Source organism: Micromys minutus, assembly GCF_963924665.1.
Source record: "Micromys minutus genome assembly, chromosome: 6".
In the NCBI taxonomy this organism is placed as follows: domain Eukaryota; kingdom Metazoa; phylum Chordata; class Mammalia; order Rodentia; family Muridae; genus Micromys; species Micromys minutus.
The window spans coordinates 11,004,803-11,025,215 of NC_137975.1; the positions used below are offsets into that span (position 1 = coordinate 11,004,803).

At 47.0% G+C, this 20,413-nt stretch overlaps 1 protein-coding gene across 22 annotated transcripts in view; it reads left to right on the forward strand.

Annotated features, from left to right (window-relative positions):
• The window catches only part of CLASP1 (cytoplasmic linker associated protein 1), a 211,566-nt gene that overhangs the window by 53,513 nt on the left and 137,640 nt on the right, over window positions 1-20,413 (forward strand). For all 22 annotated transcript variants that reach the window (XM_080917999.1, XM_080918017.1, XM_080918010.1 and 19 more), the window contains exons 3-7: window positions 11,791-11,869; window positions 13,306-13,409; window positions 14,539-14,630; window positions 16,055-16,130; window positions 19,007-19,104. In XM_080917999.1, coding sequence (XP_080774125.1) covers window positions 11,791-11,869; window positions 13,306-13,409; window positions 14,539-14,630; window positions 16,055-16,130; window positions 19,007-19,104 — 449 coding nt within the window. The remainder of the gene's footprint in view (window positions 1-11,790; window positions 11,870-13,305; window positions 13,410-14,538; window positions 14,631-16,054; window positions 16,131-19,006; window positions 19,105-20,413) is intronic.

Here is a 20,413-nt window from a genome sequence, read left to right on the forward strand (position 1 = left end):
TACCTGATCTGTGTGGCAGAGCTCTCTTTTGGTCTTTATAACTCCAGATGTGGATGATACATTCTTTTGATGGGAGGAAAGTCATGAGTACTCACCACAGATGAGCCTGAAGTATAGAGGGGCCACCAGCTGTTTCATGAACCACAGACTTCCTCTTATGCCTTCTCCACCTGTTAGGTCAGAAGACAACTTGCAGGAGTCAGCTTTCTCTTTCCACTATGTGGGTCCTGGGGTTTGACCTCAGATTTTCAGGCTTGACAGCAAGTGCCTTTTCTCCCTGAGCCATCTAGCCATCCCATTACACTTTCCCCACGTGTGTATTGCAACCTCTTGTGTACTTGCATTCTCTTGCTTATCCTAGTGGTGAAGCCTGGGGGCATCGGATTCTGACTTGCGTCTTCCCTGCCTCCCCAGCTCTCCAGGGTTTGCAGGGTGATCTCAAGTGCTTCTATCGCCTTAATGGCTGTCTGAAAAGGTTGATGAAAATGTGTTCTAGGCTTCTTGTCTTTAACTTTGCAACTCTGGTTACAGCATCACAGAAAGAGGTGGACTTTGGAGCCCTTCTCAGAGATGGGAGCAGGTGACAAAGCGGACGTTAAAACGGGAATGTTCAGTGCCCCTCTGCTTTTCAAAGTTGTGTGGCCCACAGGCTGTGTGTTGCTGAGGACAGATGTGAACATGGCCCAGCACGAAATCATAAACTTATTTAAAGCATTATGAGATCTCTCTCTGTGTGTTTATTTTTCTAAAACATGAACTTTGTAGATACTATTATCTTGTGATGTCCAAAGGTTGTTATCGCCTGGCCCTAAGACCTTTGGCAATCCTTCCCAAGTTCTAAGTTCGGGCACAACAACTATGGAAACCAAGCCAGTATGCAGTCATAATAGATTAATTGTTGGTCCTGGGCCAGGGGTTGGGCAGGGCCTTGGGCAGAATGCACTGTGTTTCCTAAAACCAAGCATTTATACAGAATAGATAAATGTTAAATGAAATTAACGTTAAGTGAATTTTCTTTTATCATTGTCTTAGGCTCACAGTTATTTCACTTGAGATAATTATGTGTGAGTGCATACTTAGGTTGTGACTAAGTGGGATTGGAAGTGAGGCTGGCCCGGGAGTCAGTTCCCTCTGCCCGCCATGTGGGTCCTGGGCATTGAATCTGACAGCGGTCCCTTTTCTTGCTGAGCATCCTGTGTGCCGTTAACTTGGTTTCCCGTCACTCACTCACTATTCCTTTGCTTGTTTCTCCTAGGCAGGGTCTGACTTGACAGTACTTAGGTTTGTGATCACCACCACGTGGGAGTAGCAAATAGAAAAGAAGCTGGCTCTAGACAGACTACCCAAGAGCACGTGGGGCAGTCACGTGTTAGCTTATGTGATCTTGGTGGTGGATGCAGGGCAAGGAAGCCAGGGAGAAGAGAAGGCCAAGCCCTGAGTGAGGAGCCTCCATTAGAGAAGAGCCGCTTGTGCTTGGACCTGGAAGGTGTTGGTTGGTTAGTTGGGAGGAGGGGCACTCGGGGAGTGGGAAGCCAATACGGGAGGGGACAGTGACATAGGGGACTTTAGTTTGGCCTGGGTTGAGATCATAGTGGGGTCTTAGAAAATTATGCTCAGGACTGGCTCCATGACTTAGCAGCCTAAAGGTGTTTTCTGCCAAGCCTGATGACATGAGTTTGATTCCTAGCACCCACAAGGTGGAAGGAGAGAACCAACTCTTTACAAGTTATCCTCTGGCCTTCACGCCTGTGTGTGCCCTCTTCCAATAAATATATAAATATAATAAAAATTTAAAAAAGCAAAGTTATGCTCATATACCATAACATTTGAAAGGTAGGGGAGATGTGAAGTTGATCTAGAGCTCCTTGGTTGCCAAGAAAAGGCGCTGAAGACTGCAGAGACAGGCGGCTTCTTTTCAAATGCTGTAAGCATAAAGCCAAACGAGAGGATTTCCTGTCTTTACTGTCACTGGCATTGAAAGAGAAGACTTGGAAACCAACACATGAATGAACCACACCCCCAGGGCTAAGCACAGTGTAAATGAAATTTGCTTGCTGTATTTCTGTCCTTAGGTTGGGCCCCATAAATAGTAGAAGAGTTTGAGATAGCTCCAGTGTGGAAAAGTTTCTGTATTACATTGATCTGAAAATGGTCAGGAGGATGTTCCATTTGGGTTCTTAATTCTCTTCCTTCTCCCTCTCCACCACCTCCTCCTCTTCTACCATCTCCTCTCTACCTCCTTCTCCTCCACCTCTTCCTCTTCTACCATCTCCTCTCTACCTCCTTCTCCTCCACCTCCTCCTCTTCTACCATCTCCTCTCTACCTCCTTCTCCTCCACCTCTTCCTCCTCCACCACCTCCTGCTTTTCCTTCTCCACCACCTCCTCTTCATTAATTATTAACCAAGTAGTAATAAATAAATCCACTTTTTTTTTTTTCAGTCTAGTACTTGCCCTACTATCCTGTTGCCCTGAGCTTTCCTATGGCCATGGTTGTCTGAGATCAGTGCTCCTCCCTGCAGTATATAGAGGAAGGGAAGGAGGGTCTGGGCTTAGGTCCACAGTCAGTGATTTCCCCTCCGCCCCCAGACTAAGGGTCCTGTATCTTCATTCTGATTCCTGAGTAATTGAGGAAGATGGATTCTAGAGGTCAAATACAGAGAAGACCTTTATTGTTTTTCTTTGACTTGTATTGTGAAAACATTGAAATATGCTCAAAGTAGAGAGAATGTCATAATCTGTACAAAGTTATCACCTGACACGATTTTCAGTTACTTGTTCTTAGAATACCTCCTAGTGCCGGGATCCACCCTGTAAGGGTGGACATAACCTTGGAGCTGAGGGTGCTCTCAGGTGAGGATTCCTTTTTCACCTTGCAAACAGAACCAGACAGTCTTCCTTTCCACTCCTAGGGGAGTTGAATTTATGTATTTCAGATTTAAATGCTAAGGGCTTCGGAGATAGCTCAGGAAGGCAAGCATGAGGATCTGGCTTGGTCCTCTGAACCAATTAAAAAAAAATCTGGATGTGGTGGCACACACTTGTAATCTCAGTGCCAAGTATTGGGAGACTGGTGAATGGCTGTGACTCATTGGCCAGCCAGCCTAACCTACTTGATGAACTTCAGGCCAGTGAGATTTTTTTGTCTTCAGAGAAGGGTGGTTAGCACCTGCTGTGAAAAGACGCCATGATCATGGCAATTCTTATAAAGGAAAGCCCTTTATTAGGGTTGGCTTACAGTTCAGAGGTTTAGTCTGTTGTTACCGTGGTGGGAAGCATGGCAGCACGCAGGCAGACATGGTGCTGGAGAAGAAGCTGAGAGTTCTGTATCTGGAGTCCAGGCAGTAGGAAGAGAGACATTGGGCTTGGCTTGAGCATTTGAAACCTCACATGCCTACTACCAGTGATACACTTCCTCCAGCAAGACCAAGGCTCCTAATAGCTCACTCCCTGGTGACCAAGTATTTAAATCTGTGAACCTGTGGGGCCATTATTATTCAAGCCACCACAATGCCTGAGGAATAATACCTGAGAGTTTCCTCTGACTTCCACACATTTACAGCCACACACACCAAGTCTTTTCAGATAGCAAGAGTTTCTCAATGATTTTTTTTTTGGAAGTGTGTGTGTGTGTGTGTGTGTGTGTGTGTGTGTGTGTGTGTGTGTGTGTTTATGGTGTGCATGTGAATACAGGGGTAGGTACAGAGACAGACAGTGAAATTTTGGGTATCTTTATCATAGTATCATAGTCACCTTATGGTCTTAAATCTCAATTTATGTATGCCTGTAAAATTTTCATAGTACAGACACATATAATGGCCAAGATGAAAAGTTGGTCTGTCTGAGTTGCACACACTGCACACAACCAATGCATTGAAGGTTTGCTTTTGTAAGTAGAGTCATTGCATCTTTAGTGTTCTGCAGCTTTAACTCTATGACACAGGCTTATTTCCATGTTAAATGTCGGTCTAAAGTGTTTCTTTTAGTAGCTGCATCCTATTTTTATAGTGAGACACTATTATTTGTTCTGTTAGATATATACATGTGTGAATATATTTAACTAACATTTTATTTTACTTTTTTGTGTGTATGTACACTCATGCATGCATATATGTGCATAGTGTTGGCACAAGTCTTGTGGTCAGAGGATGCTTGTGGAAGTCACATTTTCCTCTCCTCACCATGTGCTTCCTAGGGATGGAACTCAGGTTGCCAGCCTTGGCAGCAAGCACCTGTGCCCGGTGAGCCATCTCTCTGGTGCTTGTTCTGTTATATTTTAGTTAGCCCATTCCCTTAAAATGATTAAAAGATCACTGTCTGTATTTCAAGGGCAATGTACATTTGTCAAGGCTATAGTAAAAACCACAAGGGACTTAGTACAGCACTGCTAGTCACCTGCTGGCTTTATCAGATTGCTTCAGTGTTTTTGTTCAGAAGTGTCTTGAATCCACTCTGGAATACCAGGTTTATAAGTCATTATGATGATGATGATGGTCTTAACTACCTTACTGAAATTCAGTGCTGGAAATCTGCTCTTTTATATAATAGATAGCTTATTTTTTGCATATTCATAGTTCTATAATCAACACTACTGTGTAATTAAAAATAACTAGATTTATTTGTGTGTGTGTGTGTGTGTGTGTGTGTGTGTGTGTGTACATGTGCACATGCCACATTCTGCATATGGAGGTCAGAGGACAACATGCAGGAATCCATTCTGTTTCTATCACGTGAGTCCTGGGGAACTGAACACAGCCCTTTACTCGCTGAGCCACCCATCTACTGGGCTACCGTTACCTAACTTTAACATTTTTGTCATCGAGGAAGGAACTTCTTAGTCATCAGCAGTCACGCCCCATCTTAATACCCAGCAGTGGCAACCATTCGCCACCTTTCCATCCAGTTCATTTTGTGTCCAGCTCATTTCAGTGAGAGGCACTGTTCTCGCATTGTCTTGCTCATGTTGTAGTATGAATCCAGCATATTTAATCTCATTATTATTCCCAAGTACTCATTGTAGAGCTGTGCCGTGTTTATCTGGTCATCAGTTGGTGGCATGTGGGTTGTTGATAAGTGACTGTGTGTGCGTCTGTGCTCTGTGTAGATGCTTTCCATCCTCTTGTTTTCTTAGGAGTAGAGTGTCTAAGACAGTGTCTGTCATGTTAACACTGTAAATTACTCGAGGCTGCGTCCTGTTCCCCAGACATGGCCCCAGGTGGCAGCACAGGCAGGACCCCGCCGGTCAGGCAGGTCCTCACTCCTAGCTTGTTCCTAGCTACCAGTTACTTCTTACCAGTGTCCAGTTCTGCCTCTCTTCACTGCCCACATCCTTCTGCTTCTCTCGCTTCCATTTCTCCACCACTCACTTGCTCCTCTTAGTGGCACCAGGGGTCTCACTCTGAGTGTTTGGGGTCATCTCTGAAGTGGTCTCAGGTGTGCTGTACCCCACCTGTGAATTATGGCACCAGGTAGGGGTTATTTTGGGCATGGTTTGACACCCCTCCCCAAGCTTGTATGGCACCGAACTGGTAGTCTTCCCAGGCTAACTCCCTGTCCCGGCCTCATGACACCAGTTTAGTGCTTATCTTGGGCTTGCATGTCTGGCCCGCCTAAGTGGCCCCACGGGAGGGTTGTCTGTTTTGGGCTTACTCTATGCAGGACCCTCAGTCCTTGGAGGGGTTCTTCTAGTCTCCGTCTTGCTATTAGGGCTTGGGTGGCACTGGACTGCTGGTTGTCTCAGGTTAGCTTTTTTCATGGAATGTTAAGCTACTAATCATTCACAGAATGCTGAGCACAGACATAGCCTATCTATCTCCTGTCTGTCATCTACTAATGCACTTGTGACACAGCAGCCTCGCATCTGCAATGCTTCTTGGGCCAGGTATGGAATTATATTTTAATGAACAAAGAAGTAGGGACGGGAGTATGTAAGTCAGAAAGTTCTCATTCATATTTAACTTGACTCTGAATCCAAGTGAAAGCTGTTTTTCCTAGGGAACAAGGAAATTCATTCAGTTATTCAGCAGATAGAGTTCTAGGCGGTGAGTAACTAGGCAAAAGTTCTGTCGCCATGGAGCTTGTGCTCTGGGAGAAGGAATCACTTTGCACCTGAATACAGTTTGCAGAATTTCAGAAACCTTGAGTTTGACTACCAAGAGAGCAGTGCAGAGTGGGAGGCTCAGAAACCACTTTGAATCATGTGAGTGGGTGTGGGAGGGTGTGGACCCCGTGAGCTCCAAGCTCTTTGCTACCTCCTGGGACTTGGTCTGTACAGAGGTATGTCCCTTCACCCATAGCTCCAGTTCCTGACTTGTTGGGCCTGCTGCCTTCTTCAGCAGCCAGAATCCTCCGTGGTCTCATCACCAGAAAGATCAGAGAATTCTTTTAAGCCTAGTATTAGCTTTTTGCCTTAAAAAAAAGTTCTATTGACATACCCCCAAACTTCCCCACGCACACAGCCCATTTTAGGACATCCTCCGTCACCCCATAAGATCCCTCATGCCTGTTGGTGATCCTTTCCCATTCTGAGCTCAGCCTTAGGAAGGCATTTGTGTCTTTTCTATGAGCTTGCCTTCCCTGGGAGCTGTGAACAGATTTGTCCAGTATGTAGTGTTCAACATCTTGCTTTTCTCACTGAGCCTCCTGTGTTCTGTGTGCATCTGAGGTGGCGTGTGTCACTTTCTCCTTTGTTGTTAAACAGCATGTCAGCATGTGGATGTAACAAGTGTCATTTGGTCACTTTAGTTCTGTCAGCACCCTGGAGGAGACCAAGTGTTCCTCTGAATCTGCCCTCTGCCTGCATGGTGTGGGTGACTGTAGCTCTTAAGCACTGCCCAGGTTTTGTGGCTGTCCTGTGCCCCTTCTATAGTCCCTAGGCCTATACGTAGGCCGTGGTTACTGTATTGGACTAGATCTCCCCGGAATACTCGTTATCGATACAGCCCCATCTCTCCTCGCTCATTTCAGTTTGTAGCCAGCAGTTCTGCAGGGTAGCCGGAGCCTTGGGCAGTTACGGAAAGTTACATTTACTGATGTGAAAACGTCTGGTTCCCATCCCACCATCTCTGCTTCTTTCCATATGTGTGCATGCGTGTATATGTGTGTGTGCCTGTGAGCACACATGCGCATGGCAGCCAGGTATCAACCTCGGCTATGACCCCTCAGAACTGTCCACCCTGTCTGCTTTGCTACCCCACCCCCTTTTTTGAAACAGGATCTCTCCCCAATGCCTCTTCACCAATGAAGCTGGCTGGCTTGCCAGGGAGCCCCAGCCATCTGCCTGTTTCTGCCTCCCCAGCACTGGGGATACAAGCCTGTGCCTCCAAACCCTGGCCAGTGGGTGGTGATGAACAAAGGAAGATCATCATGGGAGCCATTGCCCTAACCCCTCCCTAAATGTGGCCAGTAATTACTGTATTAGACTAGAGCGCCACAGAATACTCCTGATTATTAGTGTTGTACTAAGCGGGTCTGACTTATAAACACTGCTTCCTAACTCTGCCTGACACTGATGTCACCGGACCTCTATCTAGCCTTGTGTGGCTAGTGTTGCCTTCTGTGAGAGGAAGTGGGTTGATGGTGCAATGCCCTCACACCTCTGTGCAGGGGCAGCAACTGCCAATAAGCTGTCCCACGACTGTTTCCAGATGGTACTCCAGACAAGGGTTAAAACCTAGTGATGCTCGTATTACCATGAACACCCAGTCCTCCCATTGTGTGTGTGTGTGTGTGTGTGTGTGTGTGTACACAACTCCCAAACTCACATTTTCCTCTTGGCTTTGCCTGGTGTTCTTAGCCTTGGAACTGGAGATGAGCACGTTTAACGTGCTAATTATTTTCTCCTTTAGCTGATATAAGGCTGCAGCGGAACAATGGAAGCAACACTAAGCTTTGTGTAGAGATCAGAGGCATGCGCGGCTCTCAAGGACAGCCACTGCAGTCCGTGACAGTATCAGTGTAGAAAGAAGAGCGTCTTGAGCCCTGCAGATGTCCTAATAAGCACTGGAGCTAAGAAATAGCAGCACAGTGTGGGCCTGCTGTCCACCTGCTGGCTTGGCTGTGGAAGCCTGGCTCAGTAATCATGAAAGCTAGCTACAGTATGATGCCAGGCAGCCCCTGAAAATGGGCTGCAGATCTCCTGGCTGGGGAGGATTACCGTAGCACTCTGAGCACGCAGATGTGCCATGGGTGACTAAGGACTATCAGCTGTCATCGGATGGTGTGGCTTTAGGCAATCTTACTTTTCTCTTTGCATTTCGTGTCTTTGTTTCTTCCTTATTTTATTCATCTGAGTAATCCTGTGTGTGTGGTGTGTGTGTGGTGTGTGTGTGTGTGTGTGTGTGTGATATAAATGCATGCACATGCTCAAATTCATGTGGGGTCTAGAGGTTTTATTACTTATTTAAGTTTGTTTGTTTGTTTGTTGAGATGGTGTTTCCCTATCGTGGAACTTGCTATGTAGACCGAGGTAGTCTCGAACTCACCGCATCTGCCTGCCTCTGCTAGGATTAAAGGCATGCACCACCATGCCCAGCTCACCTTTGTTTTGCCATGTGCCGCACTGAGTGGAGCTTGCTAGGCTGGCTAGCTGGTCATAAGACATGGGGATGCTCCTGTTTCTGTTTCCTCAGTGTGAGGATTGCAGGCAAACACCCCCGTACCCAGGCTTCTCTTTGGGTTCTAGGGATGGACATTGGGTCCTTGCACTGCGAGCACTTTACCAACCGAGCCCTCTTTCCAGCCCTAACCCATGCTTTCCTGCTGAGGAGGGCAGGTCCTTATGGGTACCTACTGTGTGCCAGGCATATCCCTCATGTGTGCTGTCGAGTGGATGGCTAACAGTTGGATGGTGCAGCCTGCTGTCCCCTGTCCCCAAGAGCTTGGCTTAGAGAACCTGTGTGCTTTTTTAGGACTTGGCGTTGTCAGGGCACAAAAGAGAATCAGCTGATCTGGAAGGTTGTTTGGTGTTGCCTGGGAGGAGAGAGGTGAACAGGCCTGCAAGCTCCAGGGCTGCGAACGTTGTGCTGGTGCAGCACTGACTGGCCTCGGGGTAGCCAGGCTTTGCCCCGCCTCTGTATGGACCTGGACCGTGTTGCTTCTCCCAGAGCGTCTTAGGAATGAGAGACCTCATCCAGCGTGGTCCAGCTCCTCGGTCTGGTCCTGTGAAGTTTATGCTGATCTGGCCCGGATTTTCTCCTATCCCAGGGTCTTGGAGCTGTTTTTGAAGCTGTCCTGCTTGTGCCTCGTGTGTTACAGGAGGCATTCTCCTTTCATTCCCTCCAGATACTGAGTGGCCCAGGGGCGTCTTTCTGTAAAAATAGCACTGTCCCCACTGCTCTCTGCTGGCTGTGTCGGGATGTTTCCTTTCCTGGCTGTTGACAGATTCCGCAGCCTCTTATCACTCTCCACGTGAACTAGTGGCGCTGCCGGGACCCTTCCGCTCTGTCGTCAGTGGGAGGGAGCCCATCACCTTGTGCTGAATGTCTTGCTAGTTTGCATTTCTGCACATTTTCACTGTGCTGGGAAGCCCTCGCTGAAGGGAGGCCAGTGTGTCCCAATCCTTTCTCTTTGGCATACCCAGATTGTCAGAGTCACTCTTGTGCTTTGGGGCATTTGTGAATAGCTGAGGCTACAGCTCACTGTGTCTCCCAGCAGACCTGCCAGTGTGACTATCAAGTGATTCCGGAGGGCAGCACATACTGCTCGGATGCCACCGGATGGTTCTCATTTCTGACTGGGACTGAGTATAGTGTGATAGTTTACTGTCTGCTCAGAATAGCCCCCAATTTAAATTCAGTAAGTTGTTTAGTTCAGAACTTTTCATGTGGTACTTTGGACTGTAGTCGCTGTGATAGCTAACTGTAGAAATCACAGTTGTGGATAAGGGTAGAGAGCAGGAGTGATGAGACCGTTTGTTGGCCGTTACCCTACTTACTGTAGAATTGCTGCCATGAATGTGGGGACACAGAGCCCTTGACCCTGCTTTACCTCCTGTGTGCTCTGTTTAGTTTTCTGAAGACATTTGGAACAGCAGTGTGCAGTTCCTACGTCTGCGCTGTCACTTCCTGCCTCCCTTGCTCTTCCTCCCTCTCCCGGTTTCTTTGTAGTAGCCGCGAGCCTGTCAGCTGTTGCGTTTACCCACTGGGTGAGAGCATTTGTCTCCCTCTGCATGCACCTGCACTTTGGGGTCCTCTAAGCCTTTGCCCCCGTGTGCTGCATTTGAACCTTCCGGACTCCCCTCCTGTTTAATTTCTCTTGCTCTGTGGACACTGCACTTTCAACGGAGCCCATTCTTAGGCTCTTAATTTGGTTAATTTATTATTTGGTTCTTTCAAAAAACTATCTTTGGAATGTCATTTTCCCCTTCCCAGGCAAATTAAGAAGCTATAAAAAATTGTTTTCACTGTGGCAGTTTCTCAGATATCCACGGTTTTGACTTTAACAGTGGAGCACTGGGCAGGTGTTTGGAGTTTTCCTCATGTTTTTCTTGGGATTACGCACAGCTTGTAGGCTTTAAAGAGACTGTCAAAGAGGTGAAGTGTGCACTACATTATACTAAGCTTACATCACCAGCCTGACTTGGCATTGTCGCCTGGCTGAGGCAATGGTTTGTCAGGTTTCTGTACTGTAAAATTACCTCCCATACCTACCGTGCTCTTTGTAAGGAAGCCAAGCTAAGGAAACAATCCTGTGGTTCAAAAGTAAGGCCAAGTTTTGTTTGTTTTAAAGAAAATGCTCATAAATAGATCTGTTTTAAAAGTTGGGGGGAAAAAGGGGCGGGGGGGGGGACGGGAGTGGCGCACACCTTTAAATTCAGCAGTTGGGATCTACAAGTTTGAGGCCAGCATGGGCTAGTCCAGGTTATGCAGACTTCAAAAGAATCATACACTTTCAAGTATCCAATTCTTCCCAATGTGGGTTTGGTATTTGAACTAGTTGTAAACTGGATGAACAAATGGGGAACTGTAAAGGCAGTTGCACTCAGACGCTGGTTTTAGAACGATTACATCCCCGCCGCCCTCTAGCAAACAACAGAGGAACTGCTAGGAAGAGAACAGCACACGAGTGACAGTTACTTCTATGTTTTCAAACACTCAGGCTAGGAATAGAGGTTTGTGGGTTTTCCAAAAATTGCACCAAGGTAAAGCAGAGCTCTAACCGATGCAGGTGTGTTGTCAGGCGTTAGCAGTACTGCCCTCACTAAGCGTTCATTGGACAGTAGCGCAACCCCAAGAAAAGGATGGTTGCCTGCAACCACGCGCGCCCGGCAGCCAGAAGTCTCTAAGTCCGGGTATGGTTGCGGTGACCGCCTCAGCGTGCCTGCTCCAACTCGCCCGGTGTACAGTACTTTCTATGACTGCTGCTTCCCATACCGCATACCCTCCCTGCTTTCTGAAACTCCCGAGGGGCTTCCTGAAGCCTGCTTGTCTTTACCCAGAAGGCCGCGCGCCACAAGTCTGAAAATTTGCATACACGTCTCTCTGGGCGGGGCCGGAGGGAGGCTGAGAGTTGACAAATTTTCCTGCGACCTGGTTAATTCGCGTACGCAACTCTAGGATGGGGCGGGGCCGCAGTGGGCCGGGCTGTAGGGGGCTGCTCTAGGTCGAGCTTCAGTGGACTTCGGCCTCGGCGAGATTTTCTTCCAAACGGTAGCCGGTTTTTCCGTGCCGAGCATCCTTTCCTGGCCAGCCAGCTCAGCCTTCCCAGTCGCTAGGCGCCCGCGGAGACCGGCTATGCCAGCACCACTTCACTGCACCGCTGTCGCTGACGCTGTGTTTGTTTGCTGTTGCAGGTGGTTCTCTTGGGGATGGACATCCTGTCTGCACTGGTAACTAGGCTGCAGGACCGGTTCAAGGCACAAATCGGCACAGGTGAGCCTTAGCCAGCAGACTCTTCAGCCTTCCCTCCCACCCTGGGCTCATCCCATTTCATGGCCTCACCGCCCCTAAACTGGTACCTTTCCCTCTAATCCCAAATTATTTCATCCTGTTGTGACCTTCAAATATGAAATATTACCAATTTAGGATTTCATGCAAGCTTAGTCATCAACTTGATGCCAGCTGAAACGTATTGTCCCCACCACCTCCTCTGAGAGGCAGGTTTCTTTTAAAAGTCTTACAAAAAGAGAGCCAGTTGGATTTCCCACGGTTTAGATGTCACTAAATCAGCAGTGTTTCGCAGTCCTGTTTATACAACCGTTTCAGTAGAGATCTCTCCATTCCCTCTTGTGTGCGAAGTGACTGGACAGAGCCCGTGTCCTCCCTGTGCCAGCCAAGCACTAACCACTTGTACCACCGTGAGTCACACTGTGAGCTGGAATTTCCAAGTAGTGTTCAGTACCAGTATCTGCCCTTTTCTTTTCCTGTAGCTTTTTGGTCAGTGTTCTCACCGAGAAAGATGGTGGGACTCTAAAACTTACTGCTGGGAGTATGCTGTTTGAACCAATTTTCTGTCTCCGTCCTACATTTGCTCAGGACTCATGAATTCTCACAAGAGGCCTAACAGGGTTGGAATAGGCACAGGCGGGCTGGCCCATGCTTCAGTGTGTGGGTGTGGTGTGTGTCTTTTGTACGCTATAAGTAAAATTACCTAATGTCATTGAAGCGTGTTGGTCGGTTGCTTAATGTGTTTTTTTTAGCATATGTCAGTTACAAGCATGGTATTTCCCACACACAGTGTATTTCAACCACACCCCCACTCTTGCAGTTGCCTCTGTTTCCCTCTAACTCCTGCCTGATACCCTCCTTCCTTCTCCACTTAGCCCCTTCTACATTCACATCTTTTTTCTCCCATGACCCACTGAGTCTCATTAGGGTTGCTTACAGAAGCATAGCTGAAGGATGTTTACAAGGTGGTTATCCATAACGTAACCACTGAGGAGAATGTCTCACTCTCCCACTAAGTTAACTGCACATAAACCCTTAGGGGATGGTGGGGCTTAGTGAGCCCTCTCGCTGTAAGATTCTTTCTTTCTCTCTCTCTCTCTCTCTCTCTCTCTCTCTCTCTCTCTCTCTCTCTCTCTCTCTCTCTCTCTCTCTCTTTCCCTCCCTCCCTCCCTCCCTTCCTTCCTTCACTCCCACACTGGGTACCATATAGTGTTGGCTGGCCTTGAACATTGTCTGCAAAGGATGACTTTAAACTCCTGATTCTCTTTTTTCCATGTCCAGAGTTCAAAGATTATACACAGTATTTACCCAGCCCTGGCTTTGGAGTAGATGCCTTAGGCCAGCTAACCGAAGATGAATGGCCAGTGACCTCACATGCCAAGATCTATTCTCATCTAATCCGTTTTCATTTTGAATTCCAGTGTTGCCAAGTCTAATAGACAGACTGGGAGATGCTAAAGACTCTGTGAGGGAGCAAGACCAAACCCTGCTGCTAAAGATCATGGATCAAGCTGCTAATCCCCAGGTAGGGCAAGAGAAGTAGGGTTCTCTATGCAAACCGTGTGTGCAACTCCCTGGGCATCATTTCTTTTAAGCTGATGGGTTGGAGATTGTTTTAGAGTTTCTATTGCTTCAACAAAACCCTGACTAAAAAGCAAGTTGGGGAGGAAAGGGTTTATTCGCTTGTGCTTCCCACAGTGCTGTTCATCACCGAAGGAGTCAGGCAGGAACCTGGAGGCCGGAGCTGATGCAGAAGGCATGGAGGGTGCTGCTCACTGGCTCTCTCAGCTTGCTTTTTATAGAACCCAGGACCACCAGCCCAAGGATGGCACCAGCTGCAATGTGCTGGGCCCTCCCCCGTTCATCACTAGTTGAGAAATGCCTTACAGCTGGATCCCATGGAGGCATTTCCTCATTTGAGGCTCCATTTTTCTCTCATGACTCTAGCTAGTATCAACGTGACACAAAACCAGCCAGTATAGAGATGAGCATTCTTATGGCTCACAGTCTCTCCTCATGAGAGATCTAAATACATAACTAGCAGAATGTTCATTTGAATAAATTAGTAGGTTGGATTTGGGTGTTGAGTGTTTGATTAAACTATTAAACTCTTTAACTTACTTATGTGGCTGGCTCTCCATTTCTCTGGAAAATGGCAGCTAAATCAGAGGAGCTAGTAGGCCTGGCTGGGGCTGTGCTTCCTGTATGATAGTTAGTTGTCTTTCAGGGTCCCACTGTCCTCTGTTAGGGATGCAGCTGGGGCAGCCAACAGCAGTTTCCCCAGGGAGACAAAACAAATACTGGAGTTAGCGCAGGAGCTGTGTTCCAGACAGAAAGCAGTGTGTGTACCTATGTAAAGTGAGCTTTCGGTTGTAATGTTCTCAGTCATAGATAAAATGGGGTGGTTATACCTCCTCAGAGCTGTTGGGAGAATCCAGTCGTATTACATACGTGCACATGCTTTTCACACTTTAACTGGGTATGTCTACTAAAGTAGTACCTTGTCTTATGTCAGTGTGATTATGAAAGGGCCCTGGGGAGTGGGTATGGGACCAGTTTGGCTCCTGCCGAGAGCTCTTATTTTGATGACTCCTGTCTTACTGTGAAGAATTGCAGAATCCTTTACCCTGTCACCTGTCCCTTGTCGCCTGCAGTATGTGTGGGACAGAATGCTCGGAGGCTTCAAACACAAGAACTTCCGCACACGAGAGGGCATCTGCCTCTGCCTTATTGCAACACTCAATGCGTAAGTCTGGGGTAAACCCCTGCTGGTGGTTCAGGTAGCTCCTCTCTTCCACTTGTGAGGGGAGGGGAGAGAGGGAGGGAGGGAGGGGTCGAGGAGGGACACCCCCCGCCCACTGCCCTTTTGTGTGGACACTTTGTGGTCTGTAGTAATCATCTGGACTCAATGCCCTTGTGTTTTCTCAAGTGGAATCAAACCTGTGAGCCTTTACAGGGTTGCCATTAGATTTCCACTTAGTTAAATTCCCTAGAGGCACGCTGTATGCCACTGTATGAAACTCATTTTGTTTCAGTGCTGAGTAAAATTCTTCGGTTTAGAGTCTATGCTATAGTATATAGATTGACTACATGGTATAGAATTTACTACAGATGTAACCCAGTTTATCTAACCATTTACCCATTGAAGAAAATGTGATTCAAGTTTGGGCCTCGTCGGCATAAAATTGCTATGGATGTGTGTGCATGTTAATGCAAAAGTGTAAATTCCCAGCTCCCGTAAGAGTTCAGTAGCAGTCATTTTCTAAGCCCATCATTTGTTTGCTTGCCTGTCTGTTTGTTTATTATGTTTGGGAGCTTTGCTTGCACGTACATCTGTGTCACATGCGTGCTTGGTTCCCTCGGAGGCTAAAAGAGGGCAGTGGATCTCCTGGAGCTGGAGCACAGATGGCTGAGCCGCCATGAGGTGCTGGGCACTGAGCGGGAGCCTCAGGAAGAGCGACAAGTGCTCTCACCACTGCGCTATCCCTCCAGCTCCCACCCCAGTTTTAAGTTTTAGAAGAAACTGCTGAAATAATTTCCAGAGTCCCCTGTGCGGTTTTATACCATGTTTTAACAAAGGGTGTCTGTGACATCAGCATTGGGACAGGGAAAAGTGTCTAAGGGGCAGAGCATTGTTAAGTGCTTAAAGGTGCTGGCTTCTCTTTCAGAGGACCTGGTTTGGGTCCCAGAACCCATATCAGGTGGCTATGAGCTGTCTTACATTTGGCTTTAGGGGAACTAACATCCCCTTGTGGTATGCATACACACAGACTTGCGTGTAAATAAAAGCAAACCTCAAAGGAAGGTGACAAGCCTGACATTCCCAGTGTAGCAGTGTGGAGTCGTGTGTCCAGCCATCATGGCCCTGTCATGAGCAGTGCTAACAGAGGGGATCCTGGAGGAGTTTGGTTGGGTTCACTGAGTTTGGCAGAGCAGGAAATGTGACCTGGCGCAGCAGAGCTAGGGTCTGGTGGTGTAGCCTGACGTCGAGGCCAGGCCATTGAAAGGCCCGAGCGCTGCAGGTGGGCTGTGGGGAGCTTTGGAGCCGTCCTGAGTAGAGTGGAGGGAACCTTGAGTGAGGGGTTAATCATTCCTAGGAGGTGGAGGGAGAGTAGGTGTGGGCGTCGGCCTCTTTCTTTCCTCTGTCTTATGCATGCCTTTCATTTTCAGCTCTGGGGCCCAGACTCTAACACTAAGCAAGATTGTGCCACATATATGTAACCTACTGGGAGACCCCAACAGCCAGGTGAGTGGGAAGAACACCTGTGTCCTGTGAAGTGCATTCTGGTATGTGTGTGTGCAGCAGGTGAAGGCCCTTCTCTCTGTGGACCTCTGATTATGATTAAAGAATTTGCTGACCATTGGCATTTATAAAGTATCACAGCAAATGTCGTGGCCACTCAACACACGCCATAGCAGTTTCTGTGTACTGAACCATACTTTATACTGTACCAGTTAACCGGGGAGGTGGCTAAGAGTACTTGTTCTGACAGAAGACCAGAGTTCAATTCCCAGCACCCTCATGGTGGTTCACAACTGTCCACAACTCTGTGGTGCACAGACAAACTATGAGCAAAACACTCATATACATAAAGTTAATCTGAATACTAAAGGCAAACCAAAAGGAAGAAATGGCCAGGGCAGTTTCCCAGGAAGACTTCCGTGCTCTTGCCTTCGCTTCTCACCCTCAGCCTTTGGCCTTGTTCTCTATCTTCTTTTCTGTTATAGAGGTCCCATGTTACCAGCCTCTGCAGTGCGCTGAGGGAGTAACTTCAGCCTTTTCTCCTCAGAGGCTCAGATGCCGTGTAGATTGAAGGGGCACTGGCAGTGACATGTTAATACTTAGAAATTGGAAAGCAATGTCCTTGTTCCCTTAAAGCTATTCGAGGAGCCTAAGAACTCACCTGCTGCCGCCCAGGGTTTCACTGTGGGTGTTTTCTCTCTGGGGACGATAGTCAGTTAGCAAACACATAGCACACACTGAGAACTGGCCTGAACTGGGAAGGTTGTCCTTCTGTGGTACTGCTCCCTGATTTGACTTCCCTCTTGCGATCCAGAGTAGAGGTGATGTGAGATCTCTCCGGAAGTTTTGACAAGGTTCTCCTTATTTGGAGTAACTTGGGTTAAATATCACGTGATTAGCACAGTCCTGCGTTCTGGTCACGTTGCCTCAGTCAGTTTCACCTCAGTCAGTCTGATATTAGAGACAGCACATCGGTTTAGGAGAAACTTTGAACTACCCGGGCCAGCACAAAGAGCCTAGAGTGAACACATGTCCTGGCCTGGCACAGCTGACCCTGGGGACACTTGGGTCTTGAGCCTGCTTCCCCGTTAGGGCCATAGCATGTGCTTTTTGAGTCTTTGTGTGAGTGCTCTGAAGGTGAGTGGGCCCAGCGTACTAGGAGTCTCCCCAGCCTGAGGCAGACATTACATTTGCAGAAATCCCACCTGCAACATGGAGTGGGGCTTTGAGGACCCCCACTGTGCTGTTTTAAATAAGCAACAGTACTAGATTGCACTTCTATCTTGAAGTCTTCACAATATTCGTATGGCTGTCGTTTTCATACCAAATCCTGGGAGTTCTGGATAGGTGGCCCTCAAGTAACAGCCTCATGTTTCACATGATGGGGACAGAGATAAATAGAAACATACAAGAGTAATAGGGTTTTCTTATTAAAGGCCTACAGCTCAAACCACAACAACAGGGTGTGCTGCAGGTGACCCCTAAGGTACAGGTGCCCACAGATTCTGGGTGGGAAGTGGTCATTTAAAGTTCAGTCTGTTAACACAATTTCATATTTTATTTAAAAATATTATTTCACTTGCCTTACATTTATTTATTTTGTAATTTGAAATATTTATGTTTATTAGTAATTTGCCTTACATGTATATATGTGCACTTTGTGTGTGCCTGAAACCCTTGGAGGCCAGATCATCCAGATATGGAGAATTGTGACCAGCCATGTGAGTGCTAGGAACTGAACTCAGGCTCTCTAAGACAGTTTGAGTGTTCCTAACTGCTGAGCCATCTCGCCATTCCCTAATTTTATTTCTGAGATTGAGTGTCCCTACACAGTCCTTGCTGACCTGGAACCCACTATGTAGAGAAGCTGGCCTTGATCTCCGAGATCCACCTGTTTGCCTCACAAGTGCTGGTCCTAGAATTCAGTATGTAGGCCCCACTCGGTGGTCACTGAGCCCCAGGGTCCATCTGTCTCTGTCCCAGTGCTAGAATTGTGTGTGCCTACCTGGATTTTAATATGGGTTCCAGAGGTTACCTGGGTCCTTGTGCCTATAGGGCCAGTTCTTTATCCAGCATTCTTACTTCTACCTTTCTGTTGTGATCTTTGGTATTAGACAACATTGATCATATCCTGCCTTTCGTAAACAGTAGCATTTGTGTGTGATGTTTCTTCTTTATCGCATTGTGAGCTTCTTGTAGCCAGTCATTGCTCCTATTTTTTTTTTTTTTTTGCTTGTCTTAATCTCCTCATACATGAAGCTGATGCTTTAAATCATCTACTTATACAAGTGTCTTATTTACTAACACACCATAACCAAGGAAACATAAAAGAAAGAGTTTATGTAGGGATTTCAAGTTCAGAAGGTTAGAGGTCATGACTGTCATGGCAGGTAGCCTGGCAGCAGGCAGGCACTAGAGCAGTAGCTGAGAGCTCACTGGGACTGACGTGGGCTTTGAGAGTCCACCCACACTGACACACCTTCTTCAAAAACACCACACCCCTCAATCCTTCCCAAGCAGTTCAGCCAACTGGGGGCCGTTCTCATTCAAACCACCACACATCGGATGCTCTTCTCGTAGCATACTTTATTGGTTTTTATTTTGAAAATTCTGTTTTCTTGATATTACATGTTGAAGAATGGGAAGGACTTGGGGACCTGTATAAAGAACTGGGTTTTTTTTCAGAACTATTTGGGATCATTTTATGGGCGTGGAAACATCCTCATGTGCTTTTCTTAGTGTGGCATGTGCAGGAATTGCATGCACGGTTGTGCTGGTAGACTGGTGATAAATTGGGTTGGCATATAGTGTGTTGGATTCTATCAGGAAGGGTTGGGGAATGACAGAAGCACTGGCAAGATTTGTTTTTTTATGTCTAGGTTCGAGATGCAGCAATAAACAGTCTGGTGGAGATTTATAGACACGTAGGTGAACGTGTGAGGGCAGACCTCAGTAAGAAAGGACTGCCACAGTCCCGGTAAGTGCTCACTTTTTCTGTTTTCTGCTTAAAACAAACATTTTAAATGGCTTTATTTGTATCTTTGTGTATATGGGTCTATGTTGTTTTTGGAGGTCAGAGGACAACTTGCAGGAATTGGTTCTTTGCATTTGAGCACTGGGCATTGAATGCCTTTACCTGGCTGAGTCATTTTTACTGGACCTTAAAAATTAATTTTTAGTTAATTAATTAAAAATTTAAAGATAACTTATTTAACATTAAGCATTCATTTTGTGTATGTTTTGGGCACTTTCCCCTATATCCCTTCTCCTTCTCTTCAGGATTCATCTCGGTCGATGCTCCTGTTTTTGATGTGGTGATTTTACTCAAAGAATACATGATAATGAATCTGGCTATAGACATCAGACTTCAGTGAAAAGAAAGCTTTTTATTTTATTCCTTCAAAAATAAGAAAGTGTGTTTCTTTTAAGTCCGAGAACCCATGTTTGAGCCTCAGAACTCACTTTAAAAAGTTGAATGTGGTGGTGTGTGCATATAGTCTTAATATTGGGGAATTGGAGCCGAGTAGATCTTTTATCAGGCAGCCTAGATGAATTGAAGGATCTCTAACCCAAGGAGACTCTGTCTCAAAAAGCAAAGTGGCTAGCGCCTGAGGCATGGCACCGAAGGTTGACCTCTGACTTTCACAGTAGCCCCCACCCTAACTACCTGACTCCACCCTCCTGCTCAGATGACTCGCGCAGACACCCCGCTTCATTCATAGCTGCCTCAGTTACTTTTCTGTTGCTGTGACAAAACACTATAACCAAGGCAACTTACAAAATAGAGAGTTCTGTTGGGCTCATGGTTCCAGAGGGTTAGAGCTCATGATCGTCTTGTTGGGAGCATAGCATCAGGCGGGTAGACGTGGTGTCGGAGCAGTATCTCAGAGCTTACATCCAATCCACAAACACAGGGCAGGCATGCAGACAGGCATGTGCACGTGTGTGTGCACTCAGACTCAACACACAGACTGGAGTGAGCCCAATCCTACCCCCAGTGACATGCATCCTTCAGGGCCACACTTTCCAATCCTTCCCAAACATTTCCATCAGCTGGGGACCAAACATTCAAATATATGCGCCTCTGTGGGCCATTCTCATCCCACTGCCTGGTCCCTCCACACTTATAGCCGTATCATAATGCAGATGATTTTAACCCATCTTCAGAAGTCCACGTAAGCCTATCACAGACCTAGTGCAGCTTAAAGTCCAGTCTTCCCTCAGAGTCAGGAAAATCTCTCAGTCATAACCCCCTGTAAAGCCCAGAAGCTACTCACATACTTCTG